Source organism: Equus asinus, chromosome 10 (genome assembly GCF_041296235.1).
Source record: "Equus asinus isolate D_3611 breed Donkey chromosome 10, EquAss-T2T_v2, whole genome shotgun sequence".
Taxonomy (NCBI): Eukaryota; Metazoa; Chordata; class Mammalia; order Perissodactyla; family Equidae; genus Equus; species Equus asinus.
Genome location: NC_091799.1, coordinates 28,574,851 through 28,596,462, shown reverse-complemented (window position 1 = coordinate 28,596,462; position 21,612 = coordinate 28,574,851). Strand labels below are relative to the sequence as shown.

General features: G+C 43.6%; 1 protein-coding gene across 1 annotated transcript in view; it reads left to right on the top strand.

The window, feature by feature from the left end:
* The window catches only part of PAPPA (pappalysin 1), a 240,734-nt gene that overhangs the window by 34,631 nt on the left and 184,491 nt on the right, over window positions 1-21,612 (top strand). The window contains exon 3 of the mRNA XM_014830350.3: window positions 18,785-18,930. Within this exon, the coding sequence (XP_014685836.3) occupies window positions 18,785-18,930 (146 nt within the window). The remainder of the gene's footprint in view (window positions 1-18,784; window positions 18,931-21,612) is intronic.

Here is a 21,612-nt window from a genome sequence, read left to right as displayed (position 1 = left end):
GGGTTTACCCAAAGTCACTGAGGCAATAAACGGAAAGCTTGGCTTCGAACCCAGGTTTATTGACTCCAAAGCTCCCACTGAGGGGAGGCGTTTTTTTTAAGTCCGAGGAACAATAAGAAGTAGAGTTAAAGGACACAGGTGACAGGCAGGGTGGCTTTACTAAAGCCTTGGAAGAAAACTGCCGTCTGATTGGGTCAGGACCGAGGGCAGCTGGCCTCTGCAGCGGGCAGGCATGCTCTGCTGGTGTGGAGGGGCCGCGGGGCCCCAGGTCCCAGATCCCTCACAATCAGCAGACAGAGCTGGCAGGCTCCAACAGCCTCCTCTTTTCTAAGTCACGAGACAGCATGCCCAGAATGTCCGTGAGTGGCCATGTGCCAGCGCTGTGACCACTCACGCCACGGCCTGTTTGTTTGCTGGCTGGGAAAGTCGTGTGCCCCGGGTGAGCCTGATGGGGCTGGGGGTGACAGCTTTCTGGCTGAGTCAGCTCTCTTGTGTGCAGAGAGAAACCTGTGGCAGTTTGCAGAGAAGTATTTACTTTGTGACTTTAAAAAAAGGGAGAATGGGAAAGGAGGAGGGAAGAAATGAGAAAAAGAAAGATAGAAAGAAGGTAAGAGCCTTTAATACAAGCAGTGAAAATTAGATTGACATTATCTGGGTGATTTTTAATAAATAGCTGAACTTAGTTCTCATCCAGGCTGTGCTTTTTCTCTCTCTGTCTCTTTTTCTTTCTTAATGGGTAAAGACAATAAAGACAATATTTAAATTATTACTTCCCCGTCTATGGTAATGGACCAGTTTTGTTTTATTTTTTCTCCTATGTGTTGAAAAGCAATATTTTTGTAATATACAGCCAAAATGAATTAATATAAAATAAAATTCCACAAGAATGGTGAAGTGATGTCAGATTTCTCTAAAAGTTTCTAAATGCTTACTTTCCATTCTTGTACTCATTGCACCATAGACTGGTAAGAAACAGTTCATGCCCTGCCCACTTGGAGTAGCACTGTTTAAAATTCATCATTCTGACAATTTATGTAGCAGTTCCCTGGAGTAAAATAAGATCCACCAGTAATGCAGCTGGGCAGATTGGCAAACTCCATCGGAGAAGTACCAATTCTTCTAACACTTTTAAACTCATTCTTTATCTAATAGTCCTTGAGTCCTTTAGTCCATGTTCTCAGGAATTTATGTGTTACAGGAGAGCACCCAGTCCTAGCAGATGGCTGCAGAAGACGTCATAATAGCACCAAATGTCAGACCTAGAAATATCTTCAGAGATCGTTGGGTCCAAACTCCGTATCCCCCATAGAGGGAAACTGAGGCCAAAGCTCACACAATCCATTAGTAGTGAAATTGGGGTTAAGGGTGCTCTAAATTTCTGACTCCTGGTCAACTGCTGTGGCACAGCTTCCCAGCACTGTCCTGACGTCCTTGAGGCCACAGATACCTGCCCCTTCACGTTTTGTCCTCGCTCTCCTCTTCTTCCCAACTATTCCCAAGAGCTTGAGATTATGAAGTGCTTACTGAGTGAGTTTGGAAGAGAGTTGGATAACAGCCTTGGGTTTCCATGAACCACTGCAAAACTATTAGAGCTACATTAGTGGTGAGTTTTCTTTATTAAGAGGCCATGATAAGGACAGTTAACTGAGGATGTGTGCAAAGAGGAGGACTGGGACAGTGAGGGGCCAGGAGCTGTATCATATAACCACTTGATAATGTTTGGCCTGGATGATAAAATTCTCACAAGGCCATGACCAGAGGGCCATGACACATGCATTTCAAGTCTCTGAAGGCCTGTCCTGTGGAAAAGAGAGTAGAAGTATTCTATGTGGTTTCTAAGCCGTGGGTGGGCCCAGAGTGTTGCAGTTACACGAGGCAGCTTTGAGCTGAGTAACAGATTATGCCATCCCCAGGCAGAATGGTCCTTCCAGGGGAGTGCTTCTCTGCAGGTGAGTGAGCTCCCCATCACCTGAGGCATGCACAGTTAGGCTATAGCGAGGATTATAGCAATGGTGGAGGAGGTAGCCTTGATGGCTTAAGACTGCACAGCCCAAGGTTTTACAAATATCTTATTCCAAGTCATTTTAGGGAACTAAGTGGTGACTATATCTGTCCTATTTAACAGGCACTTATTGAATATGTCTACCCCTGCTGGTCTCTCTGCTCTTCACTGAGGATATTGCAATGAGTGGGACGTGGTCCTCACCATTGAGGGGCTTCCGCTTTAGTGGGAGAGTCATATTCAAACATAAGAAACTCTGACCTATGGTATTAGAGGCACACAGTGGGGCAGGAGACCTAAAAAGCAGAGATTTAGTCTGACTAGGGAAAACGAGGCAAGTCTGCTAGTGGAGGCATGATTCGAGTAGGCATCCAGGAACAGGGAGCACGTTGACAGGTAGAGATGTAGCCTGCATCAGTCAGGATCCTGCCAGGAAACAGATGGCACATTCAAACAGAATAATTAAGGAGAGTTGAAGGAGGGGCTTTTTTGAAGGAAAGGCTATTCAAAATGGTGTGGGCAAGGTTTAGGTATCCCAACCAAGCCAGGGTCAGCAACAGTGGGGAGCTATTTCTATCCTTTGACTATAGGGGCAGGAGGAGGGAGAGGTTATGGAACCCAGAGAGAGTGGCTATGTGGAGAGTGTTCCCTGGCAGTAGCTGTGATTCTCAGTAGAGAGGAGTAGCCAACCTAACAGCCCCCTGGCCAGAAGGGAGCTGGGAGAGTTAATTCTACATTAACATTGGCTTCCACCTTCCAGTCTCCTGCCAGTGATTCCCATTGGGGAACCAAACTGGAAGTCACAAGGCAAAGGAAGCTGTTGATGGAACCCAAAGAGGCCAGCCTCCCGAGGGCACAGAGCAGGGTGGGGAGGGGTTGGAAGTGGATATGGGTGAGCAGACAGAACATGTCCAGAGCACAGAGAAAGCCAGCCCGTGCAGAGGGTACAGCATAAGCAAGGGGGAGTTGGGGGAATGGGGTGTGGAAGGGCTTGGAGAATAAGGAGTCATTCAGTATGGCTGGGATCCAGACCATAAGCAGAGAAGGATTCAGTTTGTCTCACAGAAAACTCCAATATCAGGCTAAATCCTTCCTCCTTGTCTCTCTATCTTTCTTAATTTCTTTCCCTTCTTCTTTCTTTCTTTCCTTCCTTCCCTTCCTCCTTCCTTCTTTCCTGTATCCCTCCCTCCCTTCCTTCTTCCCTTCCTCTCTCCATCTCTTCCTTCCTTCCTTTTTTTCTCCTTTTCTTCTCTCGATAAATATTTGCTGAATGTTCCCTCTGTGCCAGCCCGTCCCTGCCCTTTTGGAGCTCACCATCTAATGGATAAGACAGACAAGTGAAGATGCCGTTGCAATCACTGGTGTGAAAAGACCCCCATGTCAGCCAGGAGCAGCAGTCTGTGTGAGCAGTCAAAGGCTTTCTATCAGACTGGCCAGATAGAAAAAGACATTCCAATGAATCTTGGCGATTCTCTATAGTGGTGGAGACGAGCCAGATAGGCAGAACTTCTTCTACAGCCATTAGAGATGTCTACAAACAAGGTAGAATGCACTTCACATGCCTTTTTATAAAGAAAATGAAAAACTTGGATATTAATAGAAATCCCCAGTATCAGGAAATCCAGGGGCTGTTGCCACTTTGGGCTGTATACACCCTACTGCGTGAGGATATTGCAACAAGTGCACCAAGTTCCTGTTTGGACCCCTCCAAACTGCAAACTCTAGCACCGTCAGGTGAACTTCACCTTTGTCCACGAGTATCTATTCAGATGGCATAAGGCAGACAGAAAAAAAGAGACTTCCCTTACATACTGCTAGCTCATAGGGAACCATTTTCTTTGCCTTCTCTTTATTATTATTATTATTATTATTTATGTAGCAAGGGCATTCCCCTAGGACCATATTGGGTTTTTTGGGACCTAAGATGACATTGCTGGAAGTCTTTGGAAAGGGCTGCAATAAGCCTTGAAGTAGCCTCCTTGACCCCTCTGCTGGCAGCTATAGTCCTCCTCAGTCTCTTCCCCTGCTTTACCAAGGCCATTAAATGATTTGCCTTCACTCATTGGGGTCTCTCACTTCTTTTCTGAGATGATCTCATGGAACGTATACTTCCTTCCTCCAAGTTCTCTCCAAATCTGGAAAAGTTTCATGGAATCAGGGGCTCTCTGATCTGAAAGGAGCAGTGGAGGGTCCAGCCCCTCTTGCTGTAGATCAGGAGACTGAGCCAAGAGGGGCAAGCACTGACCCAGGCCTCACAGTGAGACTGGGGCCAAGCTGAAAGCAAGATCCAGGGTCTCATCTGCTAGTCCCAAGGCATTTTAACTCCTGCTACATTGCCTTGGCATCTTAGAAGCTGGCAATTTAAAACTTGGAAAAATTTTATTTAGTATATATAGTCATATTCTTACCCATCACTCATATTTTGTTAAGACACTTTAGCATCCAAGGCACTGTGATGAATGCCCTAGGAATCTAAGATGTAATCTCTGTCCCAAAGGTGTTTGTATGCTGTGGTTTAATGACATTTTGTTACAGTCATTCAGGAGACAGCAAGAAGGCAGATGATTACTTTCCAAATGAACCACACGGACGATAAGGCTTACGTGAGCTCTGAGAAAAGGCAGGATCACTGTTTCGGAGAAATTAGGAAAAGTTTTCTGGTGAAAGAGCCTTTACAAACAGGCTTGCAACATTGACAGGCTTCGTAATGGTAGAAAAGAGGTGGGTGGGGGCAAAGAGATTGAGGTGGGAAGCTGTGGGTGGGGTACAAGAAAGAAGCAAGTCTCCCTGGGACTTCATGCAGGTAGATGACGCCACGATTTACTCTTCAGGTTGCAGAGCTCAAAGAATCAGACTGATGTAGAATGCAAAAAGAATTCAAGGGAAATAGATTCTATCCTTGGTTCAGCAGTTTCTTAGCTATGCAATCTTGGGCAATCTCTTAATCTTCCTGAGCCTCCCTTTCCACATCTATCGAAAGGGGTCATGTAATAATAATATCTCACTGCCTGGATCACATGATTGCCTTGAGGGTCACATAAAATAATACCCCAGAAAGAGTTCTGGGAAGAGTTAACCAGCATGCAGATGAAAGAGGACATTGTTATTTTTTCAGTAACTTTGTTCATTCTTTTCCAGTAATCATGTAAAAGAAGTTGCTTGGAATTTTATAATCAGAATATCAGAGTTTATTTAACGTGACTAATATTCATTAAAGCAATAACCAGAGTCAGGCCTGCTGTAGTGGAAAAATGATGGGTGTTGCAGACTGACAAGGGTTTATATCTTGGTTCCATTCTTCATTAGCCATCTGTCCTTGGCCCATTTCTCAATAAAAGTTGATGGTTTCTCATTTGTAACAATTGGGTGAGAACAGTTTATCCTGTGGCATGTCATGAAACTGAAACAGAGTCATCTGTGTGAAACACCTGGTCCAGCGTGTGGCACACTGTCCTTGCTGGGAAAAGTTTCCTGCCTTCTCGAGGGCACTCATGGACTCCTCCCTGTCAGCATTGTTTTACCAAGACTGCCTTCCTGCAGGATCATAAAGAAGGCCTGGATGAAACTGCAGTACACACACCGAGGGCATTTACCCAGATTACTTTCATTCTTAAAATATTAACTTTTTTTTTAGGACTGGCCACAGAATTGGTATTTTTAAATAAAGACCATATCACTTCTATCAAACTCATTGAGTTTGCACACTAGTTTATTTTGAAAGTGACCCAAGTGTCTAACTGTATTAGAGGACATATTTCCGCAAGGAGCAATCCCAGACAGTGTTGGGATTGGTCATAACAGGTGGCATGCCAATTTGGTTGAAGTTCTTAGATTTTTCGATCATCTCCAGCCCACAACCCTGCTTGAGTGTAGTTACGCAAACACACACATTCAGGCGCCTTGTCCACATGGTCCCATTTTCTCTGATTCATTCTGGCTTTTCCTCATGCATTTCTTCTGAGCAAAGTCATCCTTTGCTCGCGGGTCCCATCTGTGACCCTTGTGCACATGTGACTTTGATCTTTGAGAGCAGAACAGTGGCGTGAATGGAGAGCAAGAGAAGAACTGTTCGTGGCCCCTAAAGATGAGGTTGATAAAGAGCTCAAAATGGTGACCCATGAGATCAACCGTGGAGGATCAGCACAGTCTAGCAAATAAATAAGAGCACAAGTTTTGGAGACAGAGTATATTTGAATTAAACCACTTAACATTTTTGTGACCTTGAACAAATCCCTTCCTTTATCGAAGACTTAGTTGCCTCCTCTGTAAAATCGGGGATGAAAGTAGCACAGTCAACTGCACTGGGTGATTTAAAGGATTCAGTGAAATAATACACGGTCAACCCTTAAGGACAGCGCCTGGCACTCAGTGAGGATGCAAAATAACAGTGGTGATTTGCGGGGGATTTTCCTGTCTCTGGGAAATCTCCTGACCTCTTACACACATATCCCCTAATTCCCAGCCCCCTCTCGATTCTGAGCCCCTTCACTAGAACCTCCGGGCTGGAGTGGCAGCTGGAGATGACATAATCACTCTTTACTACCAAGGACCTTTTTATTTTAGCTCCTGCACGTTCCATTTTTAAAAGATTTTCTTTACTCCAGAAGCCCTCCCCATACTAAATGCTAATGTATACATTTTCCCAAGAGATGAGCACCATGCCATACTAAGTATATGCGTTTCCAACAAAAAGCAAGGCATGTCTGAGATCCCAGGATGGGGCTCACTGAGTAGTTCATGTACACACATCTGAGGGAAGGAGCTGGAAGCCAGGAGGGTGCCCCTTACACGCCCAGGACCTCACTAAGCAGTATAAGAGGTGGGTAAAGCCCCTCCTGGCTGGGGATCCCTGCCACAGCACACTCTATCTTTCAGAGTTTAAAGTGAAAGTTGGAACCCTTTCTCAGGGATACATCAGGGAGGCTCCCAACATGGTGGGATCTGAGGTGCTCCCTCTCTCCGCTCTTTCCTAGATGTGTATTTCCTTCTCCAGTTCCCTGGATAGTTGGAAGCGCTTGGTGCCCTTTCGAGGGCCTCAGTGGGAGGCAGTTGGGTTTTTTCCACCCTGGGTTTGGCAAGTCAGCACTCTCATTTTCCTTTCTTCATCCACTGGTGACACTGACCACTCATGACAGCCTCAGCGCTAGGTCAGACACCCTTCCAGTCTGGGAAACAAAGTGGTGGGGCTGTGAGGGAGAGTCGAATGGACAGACTCCAGGACGTTTTGTTTTTCACACACATTTCCCTAAATTGATGATAGCTAAGCTTGTACCTTCAAACTCACAGCTTGCCAATTTTCCACCTCCTGAGAGAGAACCTCCGCACCTCCACTTTCACTTCCTGGAAACACAAACCTAGTGTGTGAACAGCAGTGCTCTTTGCTCATGGGTTTGTTTGCATCAATGGAACAGCTCCCCTTTCCCTGGGTTTTTTTTGGAGGAGTATTTTCTGTCTTCCTCCTTCCTTCCCTGTTTCTTTCTTTCCCTTTTCCATGTTCTAGGCTGTTTTGGCCATCCGGTAGTGGAAGGCGGAGGGTGAGGTGATTACTGTCTCTGTGTCAAGCTTCTGATGTTTGTGATTCCAGCCTGTTTTGAGTTCCGACAGCCACTTGCAGCTCTTAGCCTTGAGTTTGACTTCTGAAAACTGAACTATTTTTATGCCCCAGAGGGAAATAGTGACTATAACTCTACAAAAGTACAGAGTATCTCAAAATGTTGCAGAGGGTGGAAGAGAGACATGACAGAGAGCTCTTTCCAAAGAGGATTAATGGTAGAAAAACCTAGTTTGCCTCTGGTTTGCATGAGGAAGGAAATAACTAGATATTTCCAGTAACTTCTTAGCAGCATAGAATAAGTCACTTCTCTTACTTCAAATGCTTCCTCTGTACAATGGGAGGAGTTGGGTAGAAGAGTTCTAAGATCTGTTCTTGTTCAGACATTTTCAAATTAGACCTTGTAATCCTGGTTCCAGGCTTATGGGGGCTGGCCAGTCTGCAAATGGTGCAGGGAGGGGTACCTAATATTGAAAAGGTACAAATAGTGCCATGCATGGACACTGGGGACATCCAGGGAAATAAGAGACAGTCCGTGCCTTCAAAATATTTATCAGCCCCTATATCTTAATTGAGTATGATGTGTTCAGATTAGCAATAAAGGAACAATTATACTCTATGACAAGCTGAAAAAATCCTACTTCCATTACTCAAGTCCCAGCAGTAGCCTCATGATGGAACCCCACCTTGGGCAGTCTGCATGTCTGCTATTTTATTTTCCCTCAGGCCCTGAATGTGGCATCCTCTTTCCAAAAATCAATTTGAATTTAATTCTACTTTTGACAGGCTGACATACAGTGTCATGCTTTCCAGCGTTATTTCTCCATACTTGAACTCTTTGATTGTCACCTGACCCTTTGAAAGCTATCTCTTTTTTTAACCACAGGAGAGACCCAAATTTGGAGAAGTCACTAGACTCGTTCAAGGTCATCCAAAGAGATCTACATCTACTAGAACCAATGTATAGTTCTAACTTTAGATAATCCTGTTATTTGCCTAAGGATTGGTGATTTGTATGTGGCCACAGTCCAAACTAAAATCCAGATGTTGCCATATTGACACATATTGGTGAAGATGTTGTAATTCTTGCTCTATCCTAACCAAACATAATATTGTTCAGTCAATCTTCACATCAGTTATATGGTTTGCATGGCTAAAAGAGCCAAACTGGGTAGTCTCCTGAAACACTGCCTGTACCTAGAACATTGTGGCTGCTACAACTTATGAAATAGAGGTGGTTTGTCTTTATTTAATTGTGCTTCAAGTATAAGACAAACCACAGGGCTGTCGGGGAGCTGTGTATATTCTGCTCAATATGGTCAGTTGTATTATTTATCAACCGTGGTTTTGATCCTCCAAGAAGAAAGTGAGGTGGTGGGAAGAGATAGCTGTGTGCCCTGGAACTACATGCTTCTGTTGTAAAAGAAATGGTTTGACCTTAGATAGTCACATTACTGTTCTGCTGCTTTTGAACACACCATCATGCTTCAAATTATTGCTTGTCCTTCCTTACCAGGGTATTTTTCATGCTTAATGGCTTCCCTTAAAACAAGTAAACTGGGTTCCTGGGCCGTCAAAGCAGAGATTGAAGAATCCCAGGGAAAGATCTTAGGGAAGGGACTGTTCATTCATGTGTGTGTGTACATGTCTACTGTGTGCAAGCACAATGCTACGTGCTGGGGGTACAATAATGAACGTTTCACAGGATAGGTGTGATTCTGCCCTCATGGATTTCCCTGCGGGTAGATAAGTAGGTAATTTGATGAGTCCTGTTATGAAGAAGTCCAAGGTTGGAGGGAACACAGAGGATGGGTACTCGACTCATTAGAGGTCAGAATCACTTCTAGGCTTAGTCCTGAAGGAGGAGTCTTGTTCACCAAGTGAGTGTAGCTGAGTTTGCCAGGTTCCAGGTGTTCTGACACTTTGCCTTCTACCCAAGCAGTATTTAAAAACTATTTTCAGAAAGGCAAATGAGAAAAATAAGAACTGAGTAGTTCCTAGTAAAACATATTCATTTTAAATTAGTGTCCTTTATCCTGAGATTATTTTATTCTCTTCTTTGGAGTACTACTCTAGTATCCTTTATTTTATTTTATGAGAGACATCATAGATAGTGGGGCATTCACCTTTTGAATGCTTTATTTGTCAAAATTAAAAATCACTACTTTCACTCCAGTTTTTTAAATTGGTCCAGAGGTCTGAGGACCTCTCTATTGATCCATGATGCCTCTTTGAATCAGCGCTTTATCTCCTCCCATCCAAATCCTCAGGATTCTTGATCCCACCCATGTCCTGGTCTCATCATAATCCTATCCCACAGAGAGCCGTAGGCCAGAGGTTTTCCTAAGGGTTGACCTTCCACATGACTCAGCAAGGGGCACAACCCCAGGGAGACAGCTCTCCTGATGGGCCTAGAGTTTAGGGCAGCTTTAAGAGGTGTTTTGATGTATAGAATCTGAGAATCATAACGGGGAAATACTACAGTTAGACCAAGTTAAAACCCGGACCCATCATTTCATCTCTTCTCACTCCCACCCGGCTTAGCATCAAATTGTTCCCCATGCATAAATACCTCCCCTTCTTGGATATTCTCAAATGTGCCTCCTTTTCTACAAGCCACTGCCCATGCCTTCTGCTCCACTCTCATCCCTCCTACAGACCATCTCCCACATTCTTCCCGAAAGCTCTTTGGAAACATGAACCAGATCATTTTATTCTCTTCCATAAAATCTGCCAGGGTCTGCTTACAGCTTTCAGGACACTGTCCAAGCTCTATAACCCAGTATACAAGACCCTTCTTGATGTGGCCATTGCTGACGCTTCCAGCTGCATCTTGTGAAATAGCTCCCATGTTCCCAACTTTGCAACCATACCAGAGGACTTGCAGTGTCTCACTCTTCTCATGCTCTTTCAGGCCTCTTGGCTTTCTGGAGCTTCTGCCATTTTCCCTGTCTCCCACACCTGGTCCAATATCTGACCAAGGTTTATTCTTCATGTGAAAATCTCAATGATATCTTACCGACCTTCAGCTGGGTAAATGTCATTCCTCTGTGCTTCCATCACATTCAGCATCCCCTCTATCATAACACATATCATAAAAGAAGGTAAGAGACTAATGGTTAAGGTTATAGTCTGTAGTGTTCAACAGACTAGGGGCCATATCCCACCTCTGACACTTATGAGTGGGAGGGGATAATCTTGGAAGAGTGGTGTCAGCTCACAGAGCCCTAGTTTCTTCACCTGTAAATTGGGGATACTCACACTTAACTTATAAGGTTTTTGTAAAGCTTCAAAGAGATAATATAAAAAAAAATATTTCAATGGTGCCAATGTGTAGTAAACTCACCCAAATGGTAGGCTTTATTAGTATTATCTCATTATGTTGTGATCATCTGATAATTTGTCTCACTTGCTTCATAAAACTGCTAACTTTCTGATAATCAAAAAGTGTTTCTCTTTCATATTTGGGTGCCAAGTTTCTAGCTTAAAGTATAATAGATGATAGAATTTCAATAAACGGTGGTGCATGAAAGAGGAAAAGACTGAATGTATTATATGCAGGGAGGAAAGAAGTTAAGAAGGAAAGAATGAAGGCAGGCAGACAGAGGGAGGTGGGGAGAGTAGACGGGAGGTAATGAAAGAATGACTTATTCAATAAATGAATGAAAGAATGACCAATTTTTCAATTGATCTTTGATTGATGCTGTTACATTTTTCTTAGATTGTGTGTCAAGCTTCTATATAAAAGCTGTTATTTTGGAAACCAATCATTCAGGATTCTGAGAATTTAATAAACTCCTCAAGCACTTTTTTTTTCTGTGCCTCTTCTTACAGACAAGCGAGACAGATTTAGGCATTTCTGACAATGAAACTAAACAGGAGAATAAAGTCCAGATCATTAGGGCCCTTGGGATAAAAGTAGAAAATCCAGGTTTTAGAACTGGTCACAGCTTGGAGAAAGCTTGTTATTTGGAACAAGGATATGGATGCAATAAACATTCTGAGGTTTATCTTGCTTTAATGACTTGCCTTGAGTGGCTTTGATCTTTATATTTGATAATCACTTTCAAATGGTCTAGTGTGTTTTGAAAGTGGAGTATTGGTTCACGGACTTGAGATCCTCCTTGGGAACGACAGGCTGGAATCAGAATTTGGAAACAGACAATGTTACAGGACTTGCTCTATGAGTTGTAGAAGCTGGGCAACTACCCATGAGGAAGATAAACACATTGGTCCAGTGATGGGAAGCAGAGTTCACTGATGGAAAGGAGACACAACAGGCATGGGGAGCTAAGGCCAGTTTCCTCTAGTTTCGTGAGCAATCCAGAAAGAGAATTGTGCATCCTGGGGGCTTTTCATAAGTTGGCCACTCTTCCAGCACTTTCTCATGTTATCACCTCCTTGAAGTTTTATATTCCCCTTTCTAGGTTGAATTTTATAATCCCCATTTTACAGATAAGGCAATTGAGGTCCAGAAAGATTGAGTCTCTCTCTTAAGATGTGGCTTTTTTCGGAGCCAGCCCAGTGTTATAGTGGTTAAGTTTACATGCTCTGCTTCACTGGCACGGGGTTCGCACGTTCAGATCCCGCATGTGGACCTAGCACCGCTCATCAAGCCACACTGTGGTGGCGTCCCACATAAAATAGAGGAAGATTGCCACAGATGTTAGCTCAGTGACAGTCTTCCTCAAGCAAAAAGAGGAAGATTGGCAACAGATGTTAGCTCAGCCCCGGTCTTCCTCACAAAAAACAAGGAAGAAGGATGTGGCTTTTTGAAAAAATAGTAAGGCCAATGATTACCACAATTAGATATTTCTTGGTGTGGCAATACCAGAAGAAAATAGTAAATACAAAAATGTGTATAATAAACTTTGATATACTTATTCCCCACTTTCATATTATTGAATGAAGAATAGACTTCACTCCAGAACAATTCTATCTAGAACTCTATCCAAGGACATTTAATTATGACAGTAACAGAGTCTTCCTATATAAGACAGTCCTCTGCATGGACTATAAGTAGAGTAAAGGGTCTCAGGTACTCTATTTAAATGTTATGCTGTCATATTTAAATAAATTTCACTCAAGGAAAAAAAAAAGTATGGCTTTTTTTCTATGGCACTGTGCTGCCTTTTAGCTTAACCAGAAAGAACTGTCACCAGCTTCTAGCTGGGAAGTAGCCTACTCCAAGCCAGGTTCAGCTCAGACAAACCCTCATCAAATTGAGGGCATCAGCCCATGACCAGCACCATCCCTATAACCAGCCTACACCTCTCAAGAGCCCGAGGAGCAGAACTTTGGCATGATGCTTCTCAAAGATCTCAGCTACCACTTCTGCAGGGGAGAAGTTGGTCTGTTCTGAATGGAAATAGAAATAGACACTGGTCAGTCTTGATCTGGGCTCCCTGTGAGCCATACCTCAGACTACCCATCTTTAAAATGGGAGAGCCAGTGTGTTATGCTTCTAGAACTTTCCATGATTTCATGTAAGAGATTTGTTGTTGTTCTGCATTTTGAATGTAGTTCCCTTTTGCTTCTCTTTCAATAAAACAGGCCCTGACAGCCCTCTCATTGAGATTATTACAGAGTTGTACCATCTCAGGCCAGTGCATTTAGGAAATATGTTGTTGGCACTCACCAGCGAGTGAGATGCGTAAAGAACATATTCTAATGACAGTTGAGTTGAGAGAGCTTTGATCTCCCTCCAGGACTGCTCTCATGCCTTTGAAATGCAGTTCTGGCAGAGGGGTAAAGTCTGGGTGCCTTGGCACTTTGTGGCTGGGCCCCCTGAAACTGACATTCCAAGGGACCTGCAACCTTCACAGTAGGATCCAGGTGCATGGGCTGTGCAGGAAGAAAGGAGACACTGAGACACCTCTTTTGAGAGACAGCTTGGGGAGAGTATCAAAGTTAGGAGGGACTTTCCCATTTAGACCAATTGTGTTGGTTCTGTTGTTATTTGGTTTTTGGCAAAGGTGGAGGTTGGGGTAGGGGGAAAGGATTATGCTCACATATGTTTGGGAACACTTCGTACACTATCTGCCCTACTATTTTGCATATTGAAGGCTTTGAAAACTCTTACAATTAAAAAATATATGTATTTAACTTTGTTTAAAAGAGCATATCCTAAACCATTAGACTCAGAAACTCTTTTCCTGTAAATATGCCTCTACTTCTTGTGAATTTAGCCTTCTATAGACTGTGACTTCGAAAAGACTGATCTAGTTCACAAGCTCACTGAACAGATGGGCACTCTGAGCTGCAGACCAGGCAGCAGAAGATAGTGGGAATAGGCTAGAAATTCAGGCAATGCAAGCCCTGCACAGAGGTGTCCAGCTGAATGAGAACATGGGGGCTGCAGTCCATCTCATGCTTGACTCTCCAAGCTATGCACCCTTGCAAGGAACTATGTCTACCTCTAGGAAAAAGCAACTTTACTAATTGGTATAAAAGTGCTGCCACGCACAGGCTAGTGGATAAAGGCTTGTTGTCAGGCCCTTCTGTGCCCCTGATTTGATATCTCAGACAAGTCGCTTCACGTCCCTGAGCCCTGGGCTTCTTCATCCTGTTTTGAAGTTATGCAGTTTAAGAGAGGTGCTCAATAGCTGCCAATCAGTGGTAGCTCTCTTTTGAAGGAAAGTTTTAGGGAACACAGAGATGATAAAGGATTGGCCCCCACTTGCTTGAAGTTCATAGCCTGATGGAGAAGACAGGTGCTGACACAATGAAATAATACAAAGCAGAGTGGAAAATACTAGAATCAAATGTAGGGGGTTCTGAGGAGGAAGAAACCATTTTCCGCTAGATGATTTCAGTGTTGCTAATAATTATCATTGTAATAACACTAATGCAACAAAAATAGCCTACACTAATCATGAGTGCCTCTACGTGCAAGGCACTTTCTCTGTGTTGCCTCCCAACAACCATGAGAGATGGACATGATCATCCCATTCTAGAGGTGAGGATGGTCAGGAGTGGATAGATGGAGTACATTACATGTATGCTGGGCTTAGAAGGGAGGATAAGATTTTAAAAGTCTGAGATTCAGGAAGAAAGGTTGTGAGGCAGAGGAAAGAAACTAATGGACATGCTTAAGGAGTGGGCATAATTGCGGAAAACCAGAGGTTCTTGGGATGAGGAAACCATGAGAACTTGAGTGGTTGAGCCTGCAGGAGGAAGAAAAAGGTTGGTTGATGAAATGCTGAAGAAAAGCTGGGGATCAGATGCTAAAAGGCAAGACTAGGAGAGCCTCCCAAAGGCAGACTGCCAGTTTAGGTTTTTCCCAGTAGGAGAAAATAGGGGAACAGGATGTGGAGGAGAGTGTGGGCCAAGACTGTACTGACCTGTCTCTCATAATCCTCCTGGTATCCCCATGAGCTAACAGACTCAGAGAGGTAAGGTAACTTGTCCATGGACATAGGTCTGTCCATCCAATTCACAGCAGTACTGGCACATAATTTATTAAACACATACAGTTTTGAATTTGGATCGATTTTCCTGGGGTAATGATTTTTTTAAAAATAAATTTGACCAATTTAGAATATACACAGAGGGCCAACCTTCACAAAGTGGCAAAATGGAAAGCCAAGTGGCCCTGAGCAAGTCCTTTTCCTTCTCCCATCATCAATTTCCTAGACTCTAATGGTCCTGCTCAAGTTGGCCTCCTGCGCTTTCTCATCCATCCATTGACAGAGGGAATAAACATTATTTTAAAGAGATGGGAGGAGGGAGGTAATATCCACATGGACTCCTGTCTGCACGATTTTCCCCTGATACATTTGAGAGGTAACCAGCTTGGCTCTCAATTGGTGGGAAGACCTCAGCCAGCAAAAGGAAAACTTTTAGCCAGAGAGCTGTTTGCCTTTGGGTGGGTCCCCCCAAAAGAGGGGGAGAGGACAGGGGCCAGTGGGTCAGGGGCCTGGATGGCTGCTGTGGTTCTGCCTCTTTTGGGAAATGGAGGCTTCTCAAAGTGTGGGAAAAAAAACCCCACATACAAACAAGCGAGAGAGAGGCTTCAACATCCCACATCTCTACCTTGGGCCAGAATGAATACCACCCCCTGAAAAGATTGGTTTCTGCAATTACAACTGAATAAACAACCAGTTAAAGTGTTGCCCCCACCCCTACCCCCCACCCGTCTCTTCCTCTCCTGAAGCTTCCTCAGCCTAGAGCAATGGGGCAAAGAGGTGACGTTCTCTAATAACATTTGTGTTCTCTGCCTGGGATAAGGCTTGATGGAAATGGACAGATCAATTAGAAAATAATAAATAATGTGGAAAGGGCTGATCCAAGAAATTCTCGGCTTCTCTGTGTTTTCATTCTCCTCCCACGCATTGTTTCCCTTTTCACAGAGGCCCTGAGTGAGCTTGGAAATGAGGGTGAGGCTGTGGGAAGAGCTGGACACGTCTAGATTTGCACTTGGCCTTGTCACTATTTATATGATCTCTGAACCCCTGTTCCTTCATCTGTAAGATGGGGATAAATAATAGGAACAGCTAAACATTTATCGAGGTTTTCTACATGCCACGGATTATTCTAAGCCCTTTAGACTTCCTTTAGTAATGTCCCAAATCCTCTGAACAATTCTATGAGGTTAACATTATTGTCATCGTTGTTTTGTGTATATAGAAACAGGGGCACAGGAAGCCAAGTAAATTGCCCAGGGTGACCCAAACATCAAGTGGAAGCGCTGGATTCAAACCCAGGACTCTGGATTGATAACAAGCCTTCTCACCCACCCTGCTGCATGGCTTCAAAGAATGGACAAAGATGGGACAACAGGTGTAGCTAGCACAGGGGCTGGCATACAGAAAGCGCTTAATAAATACTGGCTTTTTCCTTCTCTGATCACTAGTTCAAACTCCCTGTGAGGCTTCCAATCTAGGAAGCTGAAGGTGGGATCTCGGGAGAGAGAAGGCACAGCAGCAAGATTTCAGGTCAATATCTGAGCTTGTGCAGCTGTCCTTGGAATTAGTCAGTTCAACCCAGACATAGATGTAACCTCTCCTGGCCTTGCCTGTATCTCCAACTCATGTTAACCTGTTTTTGAAAAGCCAGAAAAATTATGGTCATGTGACCAGTTATAGGCTCTTGATGACGTGGGTGGCCAGGAGGGCTCTTTAGGTCTCAGACATATCCTAGTCTAGCGTAGTAAACGTATAGGTTTGTGATCCACAGAAGTGCTCTGTGAAGCACCAGGCAGCTGTTCTGAAACCGAGAGTATTGATAAGGAAACTGAGTCCTCATAGGAAGGAAGTGCTGAAACTGAAACTGGGACCTAAATATTTTAGCTTTTCTCTTTCGCCATGTAAATTCAACTCCATCAGCATCTACTGAATACTCATCCCGTGTCAAGCTCTGTGCTGAGAACTGGGTCAACAGAGATAAATAATGCACATTCCCTGGCTCCAGAGAGCCACAAACAGTGATAGATATAGAAGGTGAAGTGATTATTTGGAATGAAGTGAGAGTACATACAAATAGGAGGTGGATGAGTACAGAGAAGGTCAAGGGGGTGAAGGTGAGGTGGGAATCAGGCAAGTCTTCCTGGAGGAATGGTACCAGAACAGACTTTGGGTTTGTTCATCAGAAACAAAATGGGAAGCAGAGTCCCGGACAGAGGGAACAGCACGAGTAAAGGCAGTGAGGATAGTGCATCATGGTGAGCGCTGCCAACGTAAAGTGGGAAATTCAAGAGAGGGAACAGAAAGAGATGATGCTAAATGGGGAGGCAGGGTCTTGAGGGCATGCTGGGGAGCTTGGACTTGACTCTTTCACTTATGGGGAGGCCCTTCTATGACTTCGGGAGTGAGAGAGAAGGGAACCGTCATTAGTGTTCTACTGGCCAGGCACTGTGCCAACTCCCCATGGAGAGACAGCATTAGGACAAAGGAAAACAGTTCCAACTAACTGTGTGACTTTAGCAAGGTATGAAGATTCTTTAAGCCTCTTTTTCCTCCTCTGGAAAATGGGGATAATAATTCTACCTACCTCAGTGTTATTAAGAAGATTAGAGGAGATAATCTATGTAAACCAGGACCGTGTAGAAGGACCCAACAAACATTAAATATCATTATTCTTAGACTTTGTCTCACCTACTACCTCAAGCTGCCTGCTTGCTTATTTATGTATGTTTTTATTCACTTCCAACTTTACTCAAGAAATGATTATCAGTGGCTCACAGATAAGATAGATGATGGTGGACATAAAATGGGGCTGAACGAAACAGGAGAGGGGAGCAAGGTGCCTCTCTCTATTTAGAAAATAATCCATTGAATAATAAACCTGTGGCTGATCCAAAGCTTTACCATTTCTCTTCTGATGGCAGAGCCATACTCTACAATGGAAGAGTTCTTATTTATTGAGCACCTAACATATGCCAGTCTCTTTCCAAATACCATTTATTTCTCTCTCCAACATGTGTTTGTTCCGTGTATTAAAGAGCTGACGCTTGTAGCAGGGGGAATTAATTCACTTTCCAGATATGTCACTCTACAACAGCAGCCACCCCAAATACAATATCCCTTTCTAATCTAGTTTACAGACAAAGGAATAGAGGCTTACAGAATGCAGAATCATGTACGGGAGGCAGCGTGATGCCCCGGTGAAAAGAGCATAGGTTTCAAGCTAGACAGAATTGGCTTTGAAACCCAGATCTGCAACTTTGGCCAACCTATTTAATCACACTGGGCCCCATGTTGCTTATCTTGAAAACAGAGTAATAAGGCCTCCTTGCAAGGTTGGTATAGATATGCAAAGCAAGCCTCTTAGTGCCACTCTGTATTTGCCAAATAAATGGTCCGAGGTCCATAATGAATGAGTGAAATAGGGAAGAAGCCAATACTAGAATACATGTTGTCTCTTTCATGATCTGTGTTCTTGGTCTATATCTACTTTATGTGGCCCTGTCATCAGTCAATACAGCAGAGTCCTTAGGGGCGCAGATGTTGATCTTAGATAAATATGGGTTCTAAACTGAACTGTGGTATTTATAAGCCAAGCAATCTTATCAAGTCTCTTAAACTCACAAGGACTTAATTTTTTTACCTTCAAAATGGGATCATCACCCTTACCTTATGATAATTTTGGGGGAAGTCGATGAGGTGATGTTTATAAAGTGCTTAGCCAAGTGCCTGGCACAGAGTAGCTCTTAATTAATTGAGGAGTACCTGTTATTTGAATAGTACCTTTTTTGGATGGTGATGACAGCCAAGGTTCTTTTTCTATTACAGAGCATACTTGGATGTTAATGAATTGAAGAACATTCTTAGACTGGATGGATCAACACACCTCAATATCTTCTTTGCAAACTCCTCGGAGGAGGAATTGGCGGGAGTAGCAACTTGGCCATGGGACAAGGAGGCCCTAATGCACTTAGGTGAGAATTAGAAACTTCTTCAGGAGGAAGCTGGATTAGAACAGGAATAAATTTCATACTGACGATGATGATGAGGTGGATCATGATTATGATGGTGGCGGTGGTAGTGGTGACAGTGAACAACCCTTTTATTTATCATTTTTTAATTTTACAAAACTCTTTAGCTTTCCTTATCTTTCAACTATCAAGCAATGCTCTGAAAAATAACACAATATTGTTAACCCTGTTCTACCAATGGGGAAACTGAGATCCAGAGAGGGAATGGGGCTTATTCAAGGTCACACACAAGTCAGTGGCAGAGTCACGGTTGAAATTCAAGTTGCCAACTCTGTTTATTGATTGCTTTCTCCTGATACCCCTTGCATCTTAGTTTATGCACATATCTTCTCAGCCTGGTAAGCACATCATGCTGGCACAGCTAGTCGTGTTGGTTTGAAAGACACCAAAGGGGCAAGAGAAAGTGAGTTTGTAAGAACTCCTTGTTCTTCCATGTTCCACCCACAAACAACACCAGGAACTCTTCTTACGTTCAAATTATGCATATCCATAAACAAGACACGTGTTTATACAAAACAATCACCAAAACTCAGAAATGACAATGGTTTCTGAACCAGGCCCTGTAAGTAAACATCGTAGTTCTTTAATTTTGATTTTTCCATGCTCTCTTCCAGTACACGTCTATATGTAGACGTCTTTTTTAACTTATGCATACTTGGAATCATAGCATAGATGCAATTTTGTGCTCTTTTTTCACTTTATATTGTGCTATATAAATTTTTCCATGTTATAGCAGTCTTCATAATTACTTCCCATCCAACTTTTTTCACTTAATATTACAAGAGAAAAGTGTCACTCTGGGTTATTTGTGTTTTTTGAAAGATGAGATTTTTAATGACCACGTAATATTCCGTTGAGTGAGGGCACTGCAATTTGCTTAACCATTTTCCCCTCGATAGAATGTTCCTATTATTTACACCAATGAATAGTGATGATTCAGTGGGCATCTCCATCTGAGAATGGTAGAGCTCAGCAGAGTGACATTACTGGATGTTTCCTCATTCTGCCTGGTCTCTCAGTGCTACACCCGGAGTGCAGTAGCTGCTCTAAACCTCTGATATCTTGGAGATGAGGGACTCTGCAACTTCAGACAATGAAGTTGTGCTGAATCAAACTCTAAAGTTAGTTTCCTCCAGTTTGCTGTCATTTCCCAATTGCTTTTAAGAGAATGAGACCAATTTGTGGGTGTGTGTTCACATGTGTGTGGTTGTGTAAACAGACAGATAAAAAGACAACTATCTAGTGGTTCTCAACTGGGGGGTTTTATCCTCTAGGAGACATTTGGCAATGTCTAGAGATATTTTTGGATTTTCCAAATGAGGAATGCTACTGCATCTAGTGGGTAGAAGCCAGCAATGCTGCTAGTCCCCTCAATGTCCACCAGAAAGAATTATCCAGTCCAAAACATCAGTAGTGCTGAGGTTGAGAAATTCTGAGATAGATGATGGATACATAGATGGGCAGACAGACACAGACAAACAGGGGTTGGACAAAGAGAGTGTGCAACTTAAGCAAGCTTGAAGGTGATCAGCTTGCATCACGTGCCTAGTGTGATGTACAGAAATCATGCTGGCTTAGAGCCAGAATACATGGTCCTTCTCAGCTGCGACTTCACTTAGCAGTATGGCCTTAGGCAAGTCTCTTTCCTTCCCCAGGTCTCAATTTCCTCAGATTTTGAATGAATAGGTCAAACTAGACGGCCTCCAGGGACCCTTCTCAGTGCTGAAATTCTGTCCTCTTGGAAAAGCAACCAAAAGGGCCTTGATCAGAATCTTAGAAAGGTTGAACAGCAGGCTTCTAAAGTTAGGGGAAAATGCTCCTGATAATTCCATGAATTTCAGAGACTGGCTCAGGACCAGGAATACGGAAGGCTATAAATCCATAGCATGTTATAGTATTTCAGGATGATGTCAGGCTCAAGCTATTTCACCTTTTAAGAGAAGCAATGAAACAAGATTCGGGCCCTGTGCTGTCGCTCTGTGAAGAGGGGTGAATTGGGAGGGGATGAGGTAAAACAAATAGAGCCAGCCTGGACATTAAGTCTGCAACCCTATCGTGATCCCTGGAAATGCCTGTGGGGTCCTGCCCACTGCCAAGCCCCACCCCCCAAGCATTACTTCAATGTTGAAGCCTCGTGGACAGACAGAGAACCACTGGCGTTATTACAGCTGTTTATTTTAGAGCTCACCAGAGATGTAAAGTCACTTTCCCAAGATCACACAGCCAAGGCAAAGCAGAAGGAGGACGGCAAAGCAGAAGGAGGACTGCAACCAGTGTCAGGACAATTCCAGCTGACATCCAGGCTGCCACCTCCCCATCCTGAGAAATGGTGATTGTGAGCAATTCCTCTGCAAGGTGCCCCAATCAACCCAATTTATTAGAACCATTCTTTTTTACCTTTCTTTTTTTTTCTGCTGTTCCACCATGATCTCTGGAAGAAGCCTTGGGTGGGAAGGGGATTATGTTTCATATTATGATTGACAGAAAATAATTGAGAGAGATTTCCTGTCTCAATTTCTCTTCCTCCCTGCCTTTGCCTGCCCCTTCTCACACACCACGTGCGCGTGCACACACACCCCCACACACCCTCTCATACGTCTTTATCTTTGTGCTAGAAGGCTCTGA